Below are 19,499 nucleotides of genomic sequence, written 5' to 3' on the forward strand. Positions count from 1 at the left end.
GGGTTTGAGTCGGTGCTCACACTCCCTTAAAAATGCTGAGACTCTTTTCATGCAGCCTTGCAATATACAACTGTTGTATTTGAGTGGTGGATTAATAATTTGCTTGCTCACACACACAAAAAAATAATAATTTGCTTGCAACCAGTAAGTCACCGAGGTCAGCCAAAGCTTATTAAACATGAATTTTATTAAGCGAGTTTTGTTGGGATGCAGAGCTCTGCTTTCCCCTGCTTTACAGGAGCACACACCAAAGTGAGCTTTGGCAGGTGGAGTCGGGAACAGGCGGAGGGATCCATGTGCACACTTGGCCTTTTTTCTGTTTCACCCTCGTATTTCTTTGTGCTACCAGGATCGTCATGACAGCCTTATCTCTCAAAGAAAGCCTGTTACCTCATCCCTAATTGCTTATCCAAAGGCAGGCGAGCTCTAATTTCTCCACATTAATAAATGACACCGAAGAAGAACTGCTCTGTTTGCACTGCCTCACTCAGATTAAGCAGCACAAGCCCCCGGGTGCATTAGGAAACTTTGTGCTTCTCCTGTGGACACGGGGAGACGGACTCACCTTACTCAAGAGCAGCACTTCATTTGTTTACTTTTTGCTCACATTCACAGCCCTATCCCCCTCTTCCTGATGAAGACACTGCAGTGACCTAGGTCAGCATTTATTCACTGTGGGCATTCACCCCCCTCCAAGTTGGGGGCTAGTAGTAGTTGTCCTGGAAGGACCAGTGGCCTCCCTGATTCCAAGGCTCTTTCATGACTGCCTACCACTCACCTTTCCTTAGAAGCTGAGAGGTTTTCCACAAACCTTTGCATTGATTCCTGTGGCACACCCCAGGTTGTGAGATGGCACCCCTGCTTCTCCTTTTTGAAGCATTACGGGAAATGGTCTTGTGGAGTTCATAAGTGAATGTAAGGAGGGTAAGTTTGTGGGGGTCGGAGAATTGAGAGTAGCTGTCAAGCTCTGAATTAGTTCTATGACTGTGCTCTGCAGAATAGTGAGAACGCTTTGCTCCTCCGGGAATCAGCATCATCTCTCTTGTCACCACTTAAGGCTATTGCTGGTCATTTAAAGGGCCTATAAATATGAACATTTTCATATCTCAGAATCTTAAGCTTGTTTCTTTTCTTTTTTCCTCCTCAGAATGAAATGGATGACGTGCCCTTCTTTGATATCCAACTGCCTTACGAGTTGGCAATCAATATATTTCAGTATCTGGACAGAAAAGAACTAGGAAGGTGTGCGCAGGTAAGCTGTCATTAATGGATGGTCAGGATTTACCTACATGTGTAATTCAAGTATGGGAAGCTCTTCTATAGCAGAAATTTACTTTACAGAATGACAAACTTTAAAGAAATACTGAGTTGGATAGCAGCTTTACTTGAAGGAAAGCAACCTTGAACATAAAGGATTATGTTCCATATCACCGTGTCATGTTTATCTTTTTGTGACCGTCTGTCCCAGAGCTGTGTTCCTCCTGCAGTCTGAGTTATGGCTGACCTGTGGCAGCGTGCTCAAGGCTGACAAGGTTGTACTTGCCTTTACTGAGATCGCCAGACCTGTTAATGTCCTCACCGTTTCTAATGCAAAGATGCAAGGCCTTGGTTCAGTCACGCCAGTCGTTAGGTTGGGAGCTGAGGGTCAGCCTCGGGACAAAACAGTGAAGTCATGTTCCACTGTATGATCCAAATTACCCTTCAAACACCAGAATTCCACTCAGTGAGGCGAGAGGCATGTGAGAGCTGAGATCCACCGAGGGAACTGCAGATCGGCGTCACCCGTCTCATGCCTACTCTGGGGCACGTGCCCATGGCGTGGAATGGTGGGAGATAGTCTAGGCTGGACTTTATTGTGTGCATGAATCACAGGGGATCTTGATAAAATGCTAATTCGGATTCAGGAGGTCTGGGGTGTGGCCCAATGATCTGCATTTCTACCAGGTGATGCCAAGTGTGGCTTTGGCCATGCTTTAAGAGGCAAGCATTTATATCATATCATCAAGCATTTATATCATTAAAGCATTTATATCATTAAAGCATTATATCATTAGTCTGTTATTCTCTTTCTTTTGAAGAAGAATGTCTAATTTCTCATAAGTTAAATGTGTATGTGATTGACCATTTGGCTTTTCATGGACAACTGTGTTCCCAGAAGGCACTGGAGTATCCATTGCCAAAGAAGTAATTTGTTTAGTGGTTACTGTTCCCCATCCCTGAATCCTATAATGCATTTGATACAAGTTTCTGTACCTTCAGGAGAAAGAGTTTGGTGAAATTGAGTGGTAGAGAACTATACAATAAAAATCCGAAACACCACCATGAATATGCAGGTAAAAATATTAAGGCAGTTTGAGGGTGGTGAAAACTGTAGACAGACTCTAGAGCTGTCTAACTCCATGGCAGTTCAGTGAAATGACACAAAATACAGGACAATTTAGAGAGTTTCTGGTTTTACTTTATTCCCCTATTATGGTTTTACCCTATTGTGAAGCATTTTGCTTAATCAAAACTATTTTTCTACTTAAATACGAATTTGAGAAAGTGTTCAGTATTTTTGATTGCCACAGCATCAGTTAAGGGGGGTATTGGCAAATATTTTTTGATGCAGGGTGTGGAAATCTTTCGGAAGAAACTATGCAGAGGCTAAATTCACAAAATAAAAATGTTTGAAGTGTAAACCATGCTCAGAGCCTATTGACTGCATTAAGTAAGAGTACCTACATTGTCTTCTTCTTTGCCTTGGAAGTTGGATTTGTTATATTCTAACTTTACACATTGGCCCTGTTCCCAAGAGTTGAAAACAAGGGTGTAGCTAAACGAGTCCAGCTCCTGGATTTCAGCCTGATGCTGTTAGCCAAAGTCTTGGAACAGGGTCTATCTAATAGCTAGCTTTCCACAAAGTCAGCCTTGGATGATAAAATCTTCATTCTTGATAGGGAGCTGCTGTTCAAGGAATCATTTCTTTTTACGTTGCTTTTGCTCTCCTGCTTTGTAGAGGGCCATGTGGCTTTCACATCTGCTGGTTTTCTCATCCAAAGAGTTTATCAGTGAAAGATAGGATCTGGTGGAAGAAGAAATCCCCCTTTTGGTGGGGCTGCATTCCAGGGTAGATTGGTTATGCTGGTGAGATTATTCTGCAGGTGTGAACAGTTTAATTTGCAACACAGTAGTCCAATTGTGCACCAGAATTCCTCCCTCTTGGGCCAGTTGGATTTGGGTTTTTGTGGTTGAACCTAATTTTTAGAGCACATGTATAAGATTAGAAAATATACTTAAACAGAACCCCTGAGGTGGCTCTGATCTTCTAAGCCAGGATTTTTTTCGTAGAGCTTTTGCACAAAGGTGACGATGGATGGCCAGTAGTTTGTGACTTGGCTTTGTTTTTTTCAAGCATTAAAAGAAAACCACAAAGTAATAAAAATAAGTAGCATTTTCATTTGTTTCTCGTGGTGTTTTTATTTTTGAAACAGGAAAAGGGGCTTCTGTTGAATGGAATGTCCTGCTGCTTTATGATTTTATTTTAGAGGGGGCTCGCTGTCTCCGTCTCGCTCTTTCTCTCTGGTTCTCTTTTAATCTAGCCGCCTTGGGATTTCAGTGAAAGTGGTTGGGCCAGTTATGTGGAATTGGCACCATAAACTATATGTGTGCCCTTGGAGAAAACCTGTTTGCTTAGATCCTTATGCCAAATTGGTAACTGACTAACAGTAAGGAACCCTGATTGGGGCGGGCTTCTGAGATTTCATTATGCCACAGACTGTACTGGGGAATTGATTTGGCTCTTGACTTTGTCTCCTTTCTGCATCCCCTCTCTTTTCTGCTTTGTGAGGCTTTACGCTTCAAAACTAAAGCCCCCTTACGTTAGTTTGTGGTCCTGTGTACCCTGAATGCTGACCTTCCTAGCTCCTTGGTATCCATACTTGTCCCTCGAGGGATTTAGTATCTCTGTGGGAGAGTATCATGCTGGGATGTCTCAAACAGTGTGGGTTTTAGTAAGCAGTTATGCTTGGGGCAGTTCATTGAGCAGTTTATCATTTCGCTACTTAGAATTTTTTGTTCTTTTGTGTGTGTGTGTGTCCACAGGATTTCCAAACACTTTAAAGGGTAATATTTTAAAATGGACAACAATGACAAAATTGTCGATTTCGAAATTACAAAATTGTTTGGTTTTTATGAGAAAAGTGAGTGTGCTGTTATATTACAACATGAGTAATTCTGAGGAGTAAAGGTTTTTAAGTATTTGCCAATGTTCATTTAATAAACTTTAAAAGTAATTAAAAATTCATAAGTTGCAAAAAATAGTGCAGAGAAGTTCTGTGTACCCTTCCCCCAGTTTCCTCCATTGGTAATGTCTTGCAGACTGTAGCCCAATATCAAAACCAGGAATTGACATTTGCAAAGTCCATGGAGCTTACTCAGATTTCACCAGTTTAATACACACTTACTTGTGTGTATTTAAGTCTACGCAGTTTTATCACGTGTGTAGATTTGAGTGACCACAGGGTCAAGATACAGAATTTTCATCACAAGAGTCCTGCTACTCTTTTATAGCCATGCCCTTCCCTAACCCCTGGCAACCTCGAATTTGTTCTCCATCTCTATAACTTTATTTTTTCATTTTCAGTTTTAGCATATATTTTAGTTATGTGTATTTCCTAATGTGTAAGTTTAGAAATAGAGCTGCAAAGGCAACAGGGCCATGATTTTCAAGTAAAAGGTAGAAAAACATCCTTGAAGAATGTAATAAAGAAAAAGAAGGAAGATGGGAGAGGTTAAAAACTTAAGATTTATGTTAAAATTGGCAAGCAAGAAGTAGGTGTTACCAAAATAAATAAGGAGCTCTGGAACTAAAGCCCAGTGTATTAGATTATGATATTTCAAGTTTCAAGGCAAATGTGATCTTATGATCGTCCCATATGTCCAAATAGGAGAAACTAAAATTTGAGTTTTTCTAGCTACAGATCTTAATGACATTTTTTTTTTTTTTTTTTTTTTTCTTGCGGTACACGGGCCTCACTGTTGTGGCCTCTCCCGTTGCGGAGCACAGGCTCCGGACGCGCAGGCTCAGCGGCCATGGCTCACGGGCCCAGCCGCTCCACAGCATGTGGGATCTTCCCGCACCGGGGCACGAACCCGAGTCCCCTGCATCGGCAGGCGGACTCTCAACCACTAGCGCCACCAGGGAAGCCCTTAATGACATTTTTAAAGGTTGGAAATTTAGAGCCAAGTGTGCCTGGTTGATTTTCAGAGCAGAAATTATTCTGAGGACCTGTAGTTGCTGGCAGGGTTCCCTTAGTTCTTAATTTCCACTTTGCCCCCAGACTTCTGTCAGGGAGTCATGTGCATGCCTGACACCCAGGCATCCACAGGAGTTTCCTTTTAATTCCCCAGGTTGCAGTGGCTGCTCCCTCTAAAAGGGGTTAGGGAGAACCAAAGCAACTCCAGAAAAAAAGATGGGGAACTAGATGAAACAAGAATGGCAAAATATTGATAGTCATTTGAACAGAGTGGGGGTGACTTATTACGCTGTTCACTTTACTTTTGTGTGGTTGAAAATTTTTCATATTAAAACGTAAAAGAGGAAAAAAATCAGAAAGCCAGAGATTATATTTGAATAAGAAAGTCAAAGCCTTCTGAGAGCAGCACATGCCAGGAGCTGACCTTTGAAAATAAAAACAATCCAGTTTTTTCGTAATTTTTGAATTTTATTTTATTTTTTATACAGCAGGTTCTTATCTATTTTATACATATTAGTGTATACATGTCAATCCCAACCTCCCAATTCATCACACCACCACCACCCCCCGCCACCGCTTTTCCCCCTTGGTGTCCATACATTTGTTCTCTACATCTGTGTCTCTATTTGTGCCTTGCAGACTGGTTCATCTGTACCATTTTTCTAGGTTCCACATATATGCGTTAATATGCGATATTTGTTTTTCTATTTCTGACTTACTTCACTCTGTATGACAGTCTCTAGATCCATCCATGTCTCTACAAATGATCCAATTTCATTCCTTTCTATGGCTGAGTAACATTCCATTGTATATATGTACCACATCTTCTTTATCCATTTGTCTGTCGATGGGCATTTAGGTTGCATCCATGCATGACCTGGCTATTGTAAATAGTGCTGCAGTGAACACTGGGGTGTGTGTGTCTTGAATTATGGTTTTCTCTGGGTATATGCCCAGCAATCCAGTTTTTTTAGGTGTTGAACTTAAAAAAAAAAAATTGGACTTCTCATTTGGTTATTTACAGAGGGCCTACTGTGTGCCATGTACCATTCTAGACGGTGAACGAAACATAAAAACCCCTGCCTTTTGGAAAGCTTTACATTATGTTCAGTAAATATATCATTAAATATAGAATATATCTGATGGTGGTAAGTGCTATGGAGAAAAATGAGACACAGAGATGATGTTGGGGGTTGCATCATCTGGGATGGCCAGGGAAGACTTCATAGAGAAGGTGACCTTTCAGCAGAGACCTGAAGGAGGGAAGAAGGAAGCTGGGCTGGTCTCTGGCAGAGGGGAATAGCAGGTGCAGAGGCTTTGAGGTGAGTGTACCTGTTGTGTGAGGAACAGCAGGAAGGTCAGACTGGCTAGGCTGTGGCAACTGAGTAATGGCCTCCCTGAGATGTTCATGCCCTAATCCTCAGGCCTGTGACTACGTTATCTTTTATGGTAAAAAGACCTTTGCAGATGTAAGTTAAGGATCTCCACATGGAGTGATCTTGGATTATCCAGGTGGGTTCATTGTGACTATAGAGCTCCTTAGAGGGAGGCAGGAGGTCAGAGAGGAGAGGAGATGCTATGTTGCTGGCTTTGAAAATGGAGGAAGGGGCTGCAAGCCAAGGAATGTACGTGGCCCCTCAAAGCTGGAAAAGGTAAAGAAACAGATCGTCCCCTGAAGCCTCCAGGAGGAATGCAACCCTGCTGCCAACACCTTGATTTTATTTTATTTTATTTTTGGCCACACTGTGCAGCTTATGGGGTCTTAGTTCCCCGACCTGGGATTGAACCCGTGCCTCCTGCAGTGGAAACGTGGACCGCCAGGGAGTTCCCCCAACACCTTGATTTTAGACTTCTGGCCCCCAGAACTGTAAGAGAATAAATGTGTGTCATTTAAAGCCATAAGTTTGTGATAAGTTGTTAGAATATCAATAGGAAACTAACACAGGGATGTAGTGAGCAGACAGGGCTAAGAGAAGGAGAGATGGTCCAAATTCAAAAGGCACTTAATCTGTTAACAGAACTGGAACTTTTATTCTGAATGAGATGGGAAGCCATTGAAGTGTTTTAATCAGAGGATTGACAAGGTCTGACTTATATGTTAAAAGGGATCATTTTCCCTGCCATGTGAAGAATATGCCGGGGAACAAGGCCGGCAGCAGGGAGACCAGTTTGAAGGCTACATGGTGGTTTGGACCAGGACTGTGCTGGTAGAAGTGGGTGGAGTCAGGGTTGCTGATGGGTTGGGTATGGGGAGAGGAGGAAGAGTCAACAGGACTCCAGGGTGTTTGGCCTGAGGAACTGGGTGGATGAGGTTACCATCACTAATGAGGGGAAAATGGTGGGATGAGCAAGTTTGGGGGGAAGATAAGTACTTGAATGTGAGGCTGCAGATGAGTTCTGGGTTGAACTCAGGGTTGACGATGTCAGTTTGGAAGCAGTCGGCACATGGATGGTATTTAAAGCCAGGAAACTGAACGAGATCATCAGGAAAGTGAGTGTAGATAGAGGAGGAGATTAGGGGTTGGGCCCTGGCACAGACAGTGAGTAGACGATAAGCAGACTGAGAAGGCGGTACCTGTGAGCTGGGAAGAAACCTAGCGTGCACAGTCCTCTGAACCAAGGGCGAGCAATTTTCAAGGAGGTGAAAGTGACCAAAGGTAATAAGCGGTCAAGTGAGAGGAAGACTGAGAAGAGACTGCTGGGTTTAGCAATGGGAGGTCAGTGGTGTGTCCTCCCCAGGTAGACTTCATTATGTCATTGTGTGACTGGAACAGTGACACTTTTTCCCCTGTTGTGGGCCTCACTGGTAACCTTAATCCAGGCAGAGTTAATAAAGCTAGTTTTTGAGTCAAGGGCTTTTTTCTTTTTTTTTCTTTTAATGCTGCAATTCATAGTGGTGCTGTAAAGCAAAACGCTGGGGACACTTTTATTAGCAAATTCTTGCAGCTGAGGCTCACTCAGTGGGGCTTTTACTGGGCAGGGCCAGTCCAATCCTGGTGTATTAAAGAAAGACCATCAGGCCTTTGGAAAATTCAGGCTCGTAAACTTTCTAGATTTAATGTAATTTAAGAAATCAAAACAATTAGATTTCCTTTTGGCGAGACTCTTTAAAATTTACTTGTGAAGGTTTGACTAGGTGTTTTTCTTGTTGATTTTTCCCCCTTCAGGATTAAAAGAAATTCTTAAAGCCTGTCATTTTTGTTCTCCTTTAAAAGAAGAATAAAAAGGCAACCCTCTCTTTATCATTTGCTAAAGAAATTGTTGGCACATTTCTGTGTTCAATACCTGATCGTAGATACAATCCTGATCCCTTTTTGGAAGTAATTCTCACCTCTAGCTTTTATAAACCCCTCAAAGAGCTTTATTGTTTGTTTTCCAGGATTAAACTTTATCCTGAATATTATTTTCTACAGAAGAGGCCCTGTGGTCTAGGGGTTAGTGGTGGGGATGATGCACCGAAACATCAATGTTTTGTTCTCAGGTTTTTATCCCATAACCCTGTTGTACAAATTTCAGATTGTGTTATTTAAGACAATTTGACATTTTCTTCGAAGCTGATATAAAAAAATGTTTTCGGCTTCCAAGATTTTTAAGGTCTGACGTGTATTTGAGAGTTCTTGAAAGTCTCTGAAAAGTTTCTCTGCTTTAAAGTGGCTGGAGTTTGTACAGTTTAGTGCTCATTAAAACTCATCCAGAACGTTTAATTGGGATATTCTAGTTTGTAGTCGCTGAGCATTGAATTTGGAGTCTCCTGAAATGGTGATGATTCACTGGCTTCATCTAACAAAGTGCAGCCTCGTAGCTAATTTTTGGACTGCAGAATTACAAAGATTACCCGCCGTTGGGGGCCAGTCTTGTGATCCAACTCGACTGTAAGAGCAGAGACCAGAACTTTTCCCTCTAGCTTCCCCAGCCATGGGCAGGCGGCCCCAATCTGGTCATGTCCGTGGGGTGTCACCCACCTGCAAAGGTGTCAGTTTGGCAGGTTGAGGTGGAAAGTAGGTAAGAGTTGCTGGCCTTAGTGCCCGCATACAGTTGGTGCCCAACATATGTTTTAATTGCCTGACTGATACCCATATCAGTGTTCTGTAAGGTGTCTTCTGGAGGACACTGGGCTTTTGAGACACTCCTTGTAAGAAGAGTTCAGGAGCCAGATAAGTTCAAGGAATGCAGCCTCTTATATTTCCTTCTTAGAGATATGCAACACGTGTCAGTCTGTTAAAAGCTCTGAGAAGTTCTGCGGTCAAGAGTCCTGCTTAGTTTTGTTTAAACCAGTGTTCTCCAAACTCGTGTGACCGTGGAATCCTTTTTTAAAATAACTTATTAATACCCTAAGGAGCTGCTATTCTATTGAATATGCTTTAGGAAGTGCTGGTGTGTGTAGTGAAATAATGAGTCTGGGTCTTTCACCTAGTAGTTACATTTCATAAATCCTACAAAATTTTACATTTTATAATTTTTACAAAAAAGGGCTGATGTATCCCAGGGATCAGAGTAAACTGCCGTGTGGTTAGCTAGCACTTTGTGCCTTTGAGAAGCCATGAGGGTGTCTGTGTGTTCACCTTTATACTTCATTTAACCCTGAATTGCAGGGGCCTGTGGGAGAAACACTCTGCTCTGGAGCTATTTGAGCTGTAGCCTGGCTCCGTCACGGCTGATGTTGGTCTGTCCCTGTCTGTGCTTCATGATTGCCTAGTGCTGAGACTCACTTTGGCACAGACAGATGGACAGACACCACCCAGTGTCATGGACAGGCTCAGCTGTGGACCAAACATGCCATAAATAAAACCATGGTGTTCTGTCTAGTTGAAACTGGAACTCCAGTGTTACTGAGTCATTATCCCATTCTTTATTTCCTGACCACTTGTGATCAGATGAGGGTTTGTTTCCCCGATGCCCTTATGGCTAAGATGGAGAAGTGTGGGATGACAGTGTGGTTAAGTGGATCTGTAACTGACGCTGTGGCCGTGCCTGGGGTGGGCTGCTTAATGGATCCATGTCAGCCTTGAGGGAGGGCTCTAGTGGTTTGCCACGGGCTCCGTGCTCAGCCCTATCCTGGTTAATTTTTTAAAATAATTAAGACATGAAGCCCCACAGACTGTACTTTGCTGATGACTTATGTAAAGGAAAAGTAGCATACCTACAATGGATGACAGAATTGAGATACAAAAATGATATAAAATGCTGGCGGTGGGTATGTGTGATGAGCTGGGATTTAAAATGGATAGAAGGTTTAGAAAGTTAAGAATTTAAGTTTAAGACATAATAGTGTGAGAGTAAGAAATGGGGAATTTATTTTTCTTTAATTGCAACTTGTATTTAAAAAGACTCTGAAGATTGATAAATACCAAACTGAGGTTACTGTTGGCGAGAAAAGGATGTGGACACTGGGAGATGCATAGGAGTTTTAAGCTTATTGGCAATATTTCTTAAGCAGGGTGGTGTATCCATGGGTGTCTGTAATATATACCTTTTTGTCTGCCTTAAATATTTAATAAAATAAACAGACTCCAGAAGCTCTGGACCATACGTTCTGTAACCATGAGGATGTATCTTCAAGTGAAGTAGCAAATTAGTATCTGATAAAATCCTTCTGTTCATGGCACTTGACAGTCTATATCTGGGGTATTGTTTAGTCCTGAGTATCACTTTTGAAGAGGGACACCAGAGATGCATAAATACTAGGGTACATTTCAGAGATAATGGGTAGGGGAGCTAGTCCTATGACAATTAGTTGGAGAAAATGGGTGTGTTTAGACCAGTGAAGAAGTGACTAAGGGGAAATGTGATGGCTGCCTTCAGCCATTTAAGGAGCTGTCAGTATGTTTTTTTTGTTCCTCTTTTCCTATATCACTATCTTCTTTTTTTTTTTTTAAAGTTTATTTATTTAAGTATGTTGGGTCTTTGTTGCTGCATGCAGGCTTTCTCTAGTTGTGGCGAGTGGGGGCTACTCTTTGTTGTGGTGCACGGGCTTCTCATTGTGGTGGCTTCTCTTGTGGAGCACGGGCTCTAGGCGTGTGGGCTCTAGAGCGCAGGCTCACTAGTTGTGGCACACGGGCTTAGTTGCTCCGTGGCGTGTGGGATCTTCCCGGACCAGGGCTCGAACCCGTGTTCCCTGCATTGGCAGGTGGATTCTTAACCACTGTGCCATCAGGGAAGCCCTGTTTTGGTTCTTTTAAAAAAAATAAAATATTGTTTCTTTGTCAATATTCTCTACTTTGTGAGACATTGTGCTCATAAGTTTATTTCTTTAGATATGTTTTCCTTTAGTATTTTGAATATATTTATAATGGGGTATCCCACTCCCCAGGTTTTCCTTTTAAGGCTTTCGATTAGCCTCCTTTTAGCCCTACTTGGTAGTGCCATGTCAGGCAGCTGCACTGTTAAACAGTTGTCCCTTATTTTTTTCTGACAAATGCCCTGGATATAGGACAGAGTTAGATCTAAGTCAGATTAGATAAAGACAAGCCTCGAGAACAGAGCTTTCTAGCAAGCTGCCAGACGGGCCAAATAGTGACGGTTCTCTGGGGATGGTACTTTTGGAGAGCTATAAACCCATTTGGCCTCTCTGGGAGCTGCTAGACTGCTGGGTTTTACAGCTGCTATAGTTGGAGGCTGTTGGTTTTCAAGGCTACCATGGAGCTAGAGGATGAGGATGGGATCAATGCAAGTGAAAACAATACAAAGGTTGGTATTCTTACCAAGATTCAGCTGTTTTTCTTGAATAGATGCTTCTCAGAACGTTGCAAGCCTTTAGTTAATTTCTAGAGTTCTGAAAAAGTTCATTTTGACAATTTTTGGCAGTATTCTTGTTGGTTTTGTGGAGGAGCAGATTTTCGGAGATCTTCAACTCTGTAGTCCTGGAAGCTAACTCCCTATTGGTATTTCTCAAATGAGGCACCCTTGTGTAATGAGAGTCTGCCGTGCACATGCTGTGTGCTCTCTCTTTGTCTCATGTTCTCTCGTCTGAGTATTTGATGTCTTGAAGTGGCCCCAAGGGAGTGTTAAGGAGCACAAGTTACCATGAACCACTGGTCATGACTCTTACTTTCTTAGAAGTGAGGCTCGGCCTTTGGGTGGACAGCAAGCAGAATGTGTTGCAGACCCCAGATCATGTTGATCTGCTGGATCAGTTTCTCATTTTGCGAGCAGAGTCCATCTTTTGCAGTCTGCCCAGCTTTGTACATTATCCCATGATGAAGTAAATCCATCCTTCCTCAAAGTTAGGGTTGGAAGACAAAGCACTAATAGCTAGGGTGTGGAGAAAAGGGAACACTGTTGCACTGCTGGTGGGAATGTGAATTGGTACAGCCACTATGGAGAACAGTATGGAGGTTCCTCAAAAAACTGCAAATAGAAGTATCATATGACCCAGCAATCCCACTACTGGTCATATACCCTGAGAAAACCATAATTCAAAAAGAGTCATGTACCACAATGTTCGTTGCAGCTCTATTTACAATAGCCAGGAGATGGAAACAACCTAAGTGTCCATCATCGGATGAATGGATAAAGAAGATGTGGCACATATATACAATGGAATATTACTCAGCCATAAAAAGAACGAAATTGAGCTATTTGTAATGAGGTGGATAGACCTGGAGTCTGTCATACAGAGTGAAGTAAGTCAGAAAGAGAAAGACAAATACCATACGCTAACACATATATATGGAATTTAAGGGGAAAAAATGTCATGAAGAACCTAGGGGTAAGACAGGAATAAAGACACAGACCTACTGGAGAATGGACTTGAGGATATGGGGAGGGGGAAGGGTAAGCTGGGACAAAGTGAGAGAGTGGACATATATATATACTACCAAATGTAAAATAGGTAGCTAGTGGGAAGCAGCCGCATAGCACAGGGAGATCAGCTCGGGGCTTTGTGACCACCTAGAGGGGTGGGATAGGGAGGGTGGGAGGGAGGGAGACGCAAGAGGGAAGAGATATGGGAACATATGTATAACTGATACACTGTGTTATAAAGCAGAAACTAACACACCATTGTAAAGCAATTATACTCCAAAAAAGATGTAAAAAAAAAAAAAAAGACATTGGTGGTAAAACAAACAAACAAACAAACACTAATAGCTAAAATGGCCATTTCCTCTGGATACTGTTGGGATTTGAAATTCAGTCCAGTCATAATATTAGTTTCTCTATATCAGATCTTACCATCCTAGATAATTGCTTGAGTTTTCTGTTAAATAATTTTTTTAACCTACACATTTAAAATCTAAGTTTTTGCACATAGTATAAATCTGAATTTCTCATATGACCAGAAGTTTTGGGTTATGGATATTTTATTACAGCTCTTTACTTCAGAGGTCATTGGTCTGTAGCTCTATAAGATGGAAAGACAAGTGCTTATTGGTGAAAAGTAAAGAGATTCTGTTCTGAAAAGCTGTGTATGATTTTATATCTATTAACGTGTTACAGTGTGTATTTTATGCCTTTTATGTATTTGTGTATTTTTTTCTCTTTATATTTTATACATATATATATAAAATAATTTAACCAAGTAGTTTAAAATGTGATATTAGATGGTAGTACAACAATTTTGAAATCTTGAAAGATAAAACGGGAAACATTTGCTTGTATTTTTTTTTTGCCTCAGAGTGTTTTGTTAATGAGACATTTTATACTGCCATAAACCCAGGGCAGTAATAAAGGTGTTGATTGATTTTTGGATGACAAGGGACTTCTCTAATTGCAGAATTTGACATTTGTGTCACTTCTGCTGTTTTAGGTGAGCAAGACGTGGAAGGTGATTGCAGAAGATGAAGTACTCTGGTACCGGCTGTGCCAGCAGGAAGGGCACCTTCCCGAGAGCAGCATCTCCGATTATTCTTGCTGGAAGCTCATCTTCCAAGAGTGCCGAGCCAAGGAACACATGTTAAGAACCAACTGGAAGGTAGGCAGTGGCCAATATCGTTACCTGTAGGGGAATAGCCTGCAAGGACACAGGAATCCAAGCCTGGGATTAAACACCCGAGTCCTTCCAATTTCATCCTGAGATTAACTGCCAAAAACAAGGAGAGGAGGAGGATGGTGAGCGTCCCTCCAGCTGTTGGTGACTTGTTGCCCCTTTTGTTGCCCAATAGAGTATCTGCCCTTGTTTTCAAGCACACTCTTTGGGAGCGTCCTGTTGTCCTCTAGGAGAGGAGGGGCGAGACTGAGGATCCAGTCCCCTCGCCTCTGGTGGTCGGGGTCTTTAGGCTAGTGCTCAGTGCAGCCCCTTTTCACTGCCACCGTCTCCCTGGATGGACCAAGAAAGCACCACCTGAATACAAAAGAGGGGCTGAAAATGCTATCTCCAGTAAATTCTAAGAGGGAGATCATTAAGCATCTCTAAGTACTGTCTTCTCTTCCCTCACATAACCTATTGGCTTGCTTCCATAACATTTATCACTTCAAAATTTCTACAGAAATATTAGATCACAGCTATGAATTTGCACAGAACAGTGTTTCTGTAGAAAATAACTGTCAAGAACAGTGTTACATAAAGCTGTTTAAGGCATGACGAGACAGCAGTGTGGTGCCGTTTCTTCCCACCTGGGTAGCTGGATATTCAGTTGGAAGGAAGGGACAGAACTGTATCCTTTCCCCTCCTGTAAAGGTCAATCCTAATAGACTTTGAGATTAACAAGCTTTTGCTCATTACTGATAGTGACATATTGCCTATGTGCATGTCTGTCCCCAGTCACCTCATAACCTGATTAGTGACCGATACTCTTGATCTGGGCAGCGTCACAGTTCCTAGCAAAGTTAATAAGAGGTAGTGTTCCTCTAACTCGGGTTTCTCAACCCCAGCACTAGTGCCATCTGGGACCAGTACTTTGCGGTGAGGCCTGTCCTGGGCGTTGCAGGATCTTCCGCAGCATGTCCGGCCTCTCCCCAGTGTATGCCAGAAGCATTCTCTTCCTCCCCACAGCTCTGACAACCAAAAAGTCTTCAGACCAGTCCGATGTCCCCTGAGGGCAAAATCAGCCCTGGGTGAGAACCATCCTTCTAAAGAGGATTAGCATAGCCATCCTTGGCCCTGAAGACCCACCACTAAGTACAGATTCCTCTGGCCCCCGCTCTGTGTATCCACTCCAGGTAATAAACTCGCGTGGAGGGCCCCCCTCGCCCTCTTGCCCATTTGCTTGGTTATGTCTGTGTGAAGGACATAAGTGAGAGCAGGCATTGGGTTTGCCAAAGCTGCTTAGACAGGCTGGGGGCCGGAAAGCAGAGGGTCTGACCCTGGCAGGAGGAGCCATAATTTAAGGAAAGCTAGAGAGTGAGGCATTTACTAGGGCCTTTCTGTCTGGGAAGGAGGGATACTTTTGAGATTCGTGAGTATGAGAGCTGGAGATATTCCATGTACCCTGGCTTGAATTCATAAATGTCAGATTCTAAGAGAAAGCAGCAGCTGAGTTCTTTGTTTTCTCTTTGGTATTAGAAAGCTAGGGAGGGAAGCAGGTACCCGCTCCTCATCCAGGCTGGAGGGGGCCGAAGTGAAGGGGTTTAAAGACCCGCCTCATAGCATCTGGCATTTAATGCCAGTATACAGATTACGTACAATCCAACTGAACGTCTGTTCTGTTGTTTTTCTCCAACAAACCCGAAGCCATGTGTTTGTTAAGTGCTCAGTAAGAGGTCGTTGCTTAAATGACCTGGAGTCAAACTGCAGGGAGACCGGAGGGAGGCTTCTCTGTGGAGTGTCTCAGGCCCATTTCCTGCACTGTTACCTGTGAGGACTACAGAAGTAAAATGTCAAATGATGACTCTTGCATTAACTGTAGTGATAGGATTCTTGTGATTCTAGAATGAAAGGAATTCTTATGAAAACATGAAAGGTAGTGCAGAGCAAGAATGTTTCCCTTTGTGTGCCTCTGATTTCTCATCTCTGATGTGGAGCTGAGAGTAGCTGCGCTCTTTGTGCCGTCGTGAGGATGACTGTCTAATGATATATCTAACACTCCTCCCACAGCGCGTGGCCTGTGTCTGCTGCTCAGTTAGCATTGGCCTTGGCACGCAGATACTGTGGTTTGGTGCTATTCATGGTCAACCTCAGGATGGGTTGGGAAGGTGATTTGGTTTGGCATCTCCTAGGTTGGTGTTTGAGGAAGCTGAGAAGGGACCCCAGGGTTCTCAGTACTTCCACACAGGGGATGACCTGTGAATGCAGGAACTTACCTGGACCTGCAGGAACTTACCTGGACCTGCAGTTCAGAGCCAGCGTGCAAATGATCTTCCTTTCCCTGGTGTTTGCATACACTCATTTCACTGTAGCATTCTAGGATCTCTCTAATCCATAATGCCAGTGTGGGGTTGGAGCCCTTGATGGGGAGGAAGCCACGTGATGAAACTTAGTGGAGGACGTGAGCACACAGGCCCTCTCCTTTTCTTTCAATAGCTTGTCCCTCAAAAGAGCTTTGCTGTTCTTGTCATTTTGGCTGTGGCCCTCGAACAGATGATTCTCAAGTCCTTCCATCCCCATGTCTCCACTAGCAGGACAGCCCCACTTGGATGTGTCCAGTTGTGTCCCTCAGCCTTGGACTTGGTCCTCGAGTTCAGTGAGATCACCATGTAGATCGTCTTGCACAGTGCCTGGAGTACAGCTGCTTAATAAACGTTGGTTTTAATGGAATGGATGTCATCATCTGTCTCCTAATATTATAAATAGTAACTACCATTTATTGAAAACCTGCTGTGTGCTAAGAACTGTGCTTGCCACTTACACTATTTCTAATCCTTGTGCTGGTACAGCAAAGTTGAAATTATGGATGGCTTGGTATTTTTTTTTAATTGAAGTATATAGTTGACTTACAATATTGTTTCAGGTGTACAGCAAAGCAATTCAGTTATGTGTATATATTTTTTGATGGCTTGGTATTCTTGAATACCTTTTATTCACGCTTTTTGGCTTAACTGTCCTGCCCTGCCCTTTCCAACATCCCACATGTAAATACTTTCTATTCTTCAAGATTCCCTTTATTTTAAAAATAATTATTTTATTTATACATATTTTGAATCAGTAAATAAACAATCATGATGCAGTAAATCAAAAGTCATAAAAGGGCATATACTGGAAAATACATCTCTTTCTCACCTCTCTCCACCTACCACCTAGTTTCCTCCTCAGGAGCAGCTGTGTTATGGGTTTTAGGGTTTCCTTTAAATACCCTTTCCATGAACCTCTGACCTCTCAATCAGAAACAATGTCTTTTCTTTTCCCCATCCTGATTTTTATCTTGTTGTATATACTTTTTCATTTTATTCTGAGAGCATTTATAAGGGGTGTTAAAAGGTAAAATACCATTAACTACTTTCTCTCATCTGAACTGAACTTTTTAAAGACACTTTATACATTTCTTCACTAGCAGCCCACTGCAGAGTGGAGTGGTTAACATCCTGTAATCCCCTCAAGGACAGGGCCAGAGTCTCGCGCATCCCGTGCCCAGTAGTTTCATTCAGTGTGTTTGTAACTCATAAATACATAGCTTAACATGTTAGTCATCTCTGTCCTTTTGAATGTCTTGATAACTATGGACACAGTCCATGCTGTAAAAAAACTGCCGTGAATGTAGTTGAGAGCGAAATGCTTTGTCTCCTGGCTATCCAGAGAGTAGTATAAACTGCACCCCCTTTTCTTATGCAGAATCGCAAAGGCGCCGTGAGTGAGCTGGAACACATTCCTGACGCGGTTTTATGTGACGTGCATTCTCACGATGGTGTTGTCATTGCTGGGTAAGCGAAAACAGTTTTTCAGTTAATATTCTTCATCCTAAGGTCTTTCACTTTTCATGGACCACCCTCTGCGTCCCAGCCACCTGATTCTCCCTTGGGAGTGCGTGCCTTCCCACTTATAGCCCTCGTGGAGATGGGCCGTCTCCATGACTCTATATCCTCCAGTAGTTAAGAGCTCTGAACCTAGTGGTGTGGAGCGGCTCTGTAATCCATTTGTGTCCATGCATCTTTTGAGCTTTTAAATCACTCTTATGGCATGTTCTGTTAGATTTTCATTAAGGCAAACAGTTTGTATTTTATGAAGACATAAAAAAGTCAAGCAATAATAATAAGTGTTGGCAGAAACAGGTGCTATTCTTTTTTTTTTTTTTTTTTTGGCGGTATGTGGGCCTCTCACTGCTGTGGCCTCTCCCGTTGCGGAACACAGGTTCCGGACGCGCAGGCTCAACGGCCATGGCTCACGGGCCCAGCCACCCCGCGGCATGTGGGATCTTCCCAGACCAGGGCACGAACCCGTGTCCCCTGCATTGGCAGGCGGACTCTCAACCACTGCGCCACCAGGGAAGCCCCAGGTGCTATTCTTGATCTCTTGTTCTGAAGCCTTTATTATGAGGAAGGGCTGTGGCCACAGGTAATCTTCCTTCCCCACCACACAGTTCGTATTTGCAGTTAACTTGTCCTGAAATAGGCTTTTTGTCTGTCTCCATTGCCGAGAAATTTAATTCTAACTTCTGTGAATTCCTTTGGCTTCTGTTCCAAAAACCACTTTCATGAATTCTTCATATTTTATTACAGAGATGTTTTTATGTGTTTCTTTAATAATAAGAAGATAACTTTCTTCTTGGATTAACAAGTTGTCTTGAACTAGAGTCTCACATTGTGTACTTAATGCCATAGAGACCAGGACACTTAAACTTCTGAGTCTGGATTGACTTCGGAGTGAGACACCCAAAAGAGCTTTCTACCTGGAGGAGCAAACAAAAACAAACCTTGGACTTAACAGCTTAGTAGTAGGAGAGCCTTTTTCTTTAAAGAAAACCCTTTCCTTCAGAAGCATTCCTTAATTGAAATTTCCAAGAGTCAGATTATTTTAATATTTTGCGGTCCGTAGTACCTACGTAAAAGTATTTTGCTTCAAACAAGATAAGCCTTAGGAGGAACACTTTCCATTACCTTGTGTTTTACTGGCCATGATTTCGAGGCCAGTAAATACCCTTCTTGGGAGTGCTATAGAACTATTACTTTTAGAAAAACTAATGGACCAGAAATCTAGAATTTTATCCCTTCAGTTATCAGTGTGGCTCTAGGCTTCTGCCCCTCATTGCTCAAGTATGGGCCTGAGAGCTCATGCTAGGTAAGATCCTTTTCACCTGCTAATTCTGAGATTCCTCAATAACTCCCAAAGGGACTGGGATCATTCTAGCTTAGAGAAGTCTCCTGGTGTGTCAGGGGCCTTTGAGGACAGACTATTGAGATTGAACTGAAAGAGTCATAAAAGGAATTAGAAATGAGACGATTCTCGAAAGCCAA

At 42.6% G+C, this 19,499-nt stretch overlaps 1 protein-coding gene across 1 annotated transcript in view; it reads left to right on the top strand.

Annotated features, from left to right (window-relative positions):
• Positions 1 to 19,499, top strand: part of FBXW8 (F-box and WD repeat domain containing 8) — a 114,455-nt gene that overhangs the window by 13,895 nt on the left and 81,061 nt on the right. Inside the window, exons 2-4 of the mRNA XM_032603687.1 lie at positions 1,148 to 1,252; positions 13,984 to 14,148; positions 17,881 to 17,969. Of these exons, the coding sequence (XP_032459578.1) occupies positions 1,148 to 1,252; positions 13,984 to 14,148; positions 17,881 to 17,969 (359 nt within the window). The remainder of the gene's footprint in view (positions 1 to 1,147; positions 1,253 to 13,983; positions 14,149 to 17,880; positions 17,970 to 19,499) is intronic.

This window comes from Phocoena sinus, chromosome 14 (assembly GCF_008692025.1).
Source record: "Phocoena sinus isolate mPhoSin1 chromosome 14, mPhoSin1.pri, whole genome shotgun sequence".
Classification (NCBI taxonomy): domain Eukaryota; kingdom Metazoa; phylum Chordata; class Mammalia; order Artiodactyla; family Phocoenidae; genus Phocoena; species Phocoena sinus.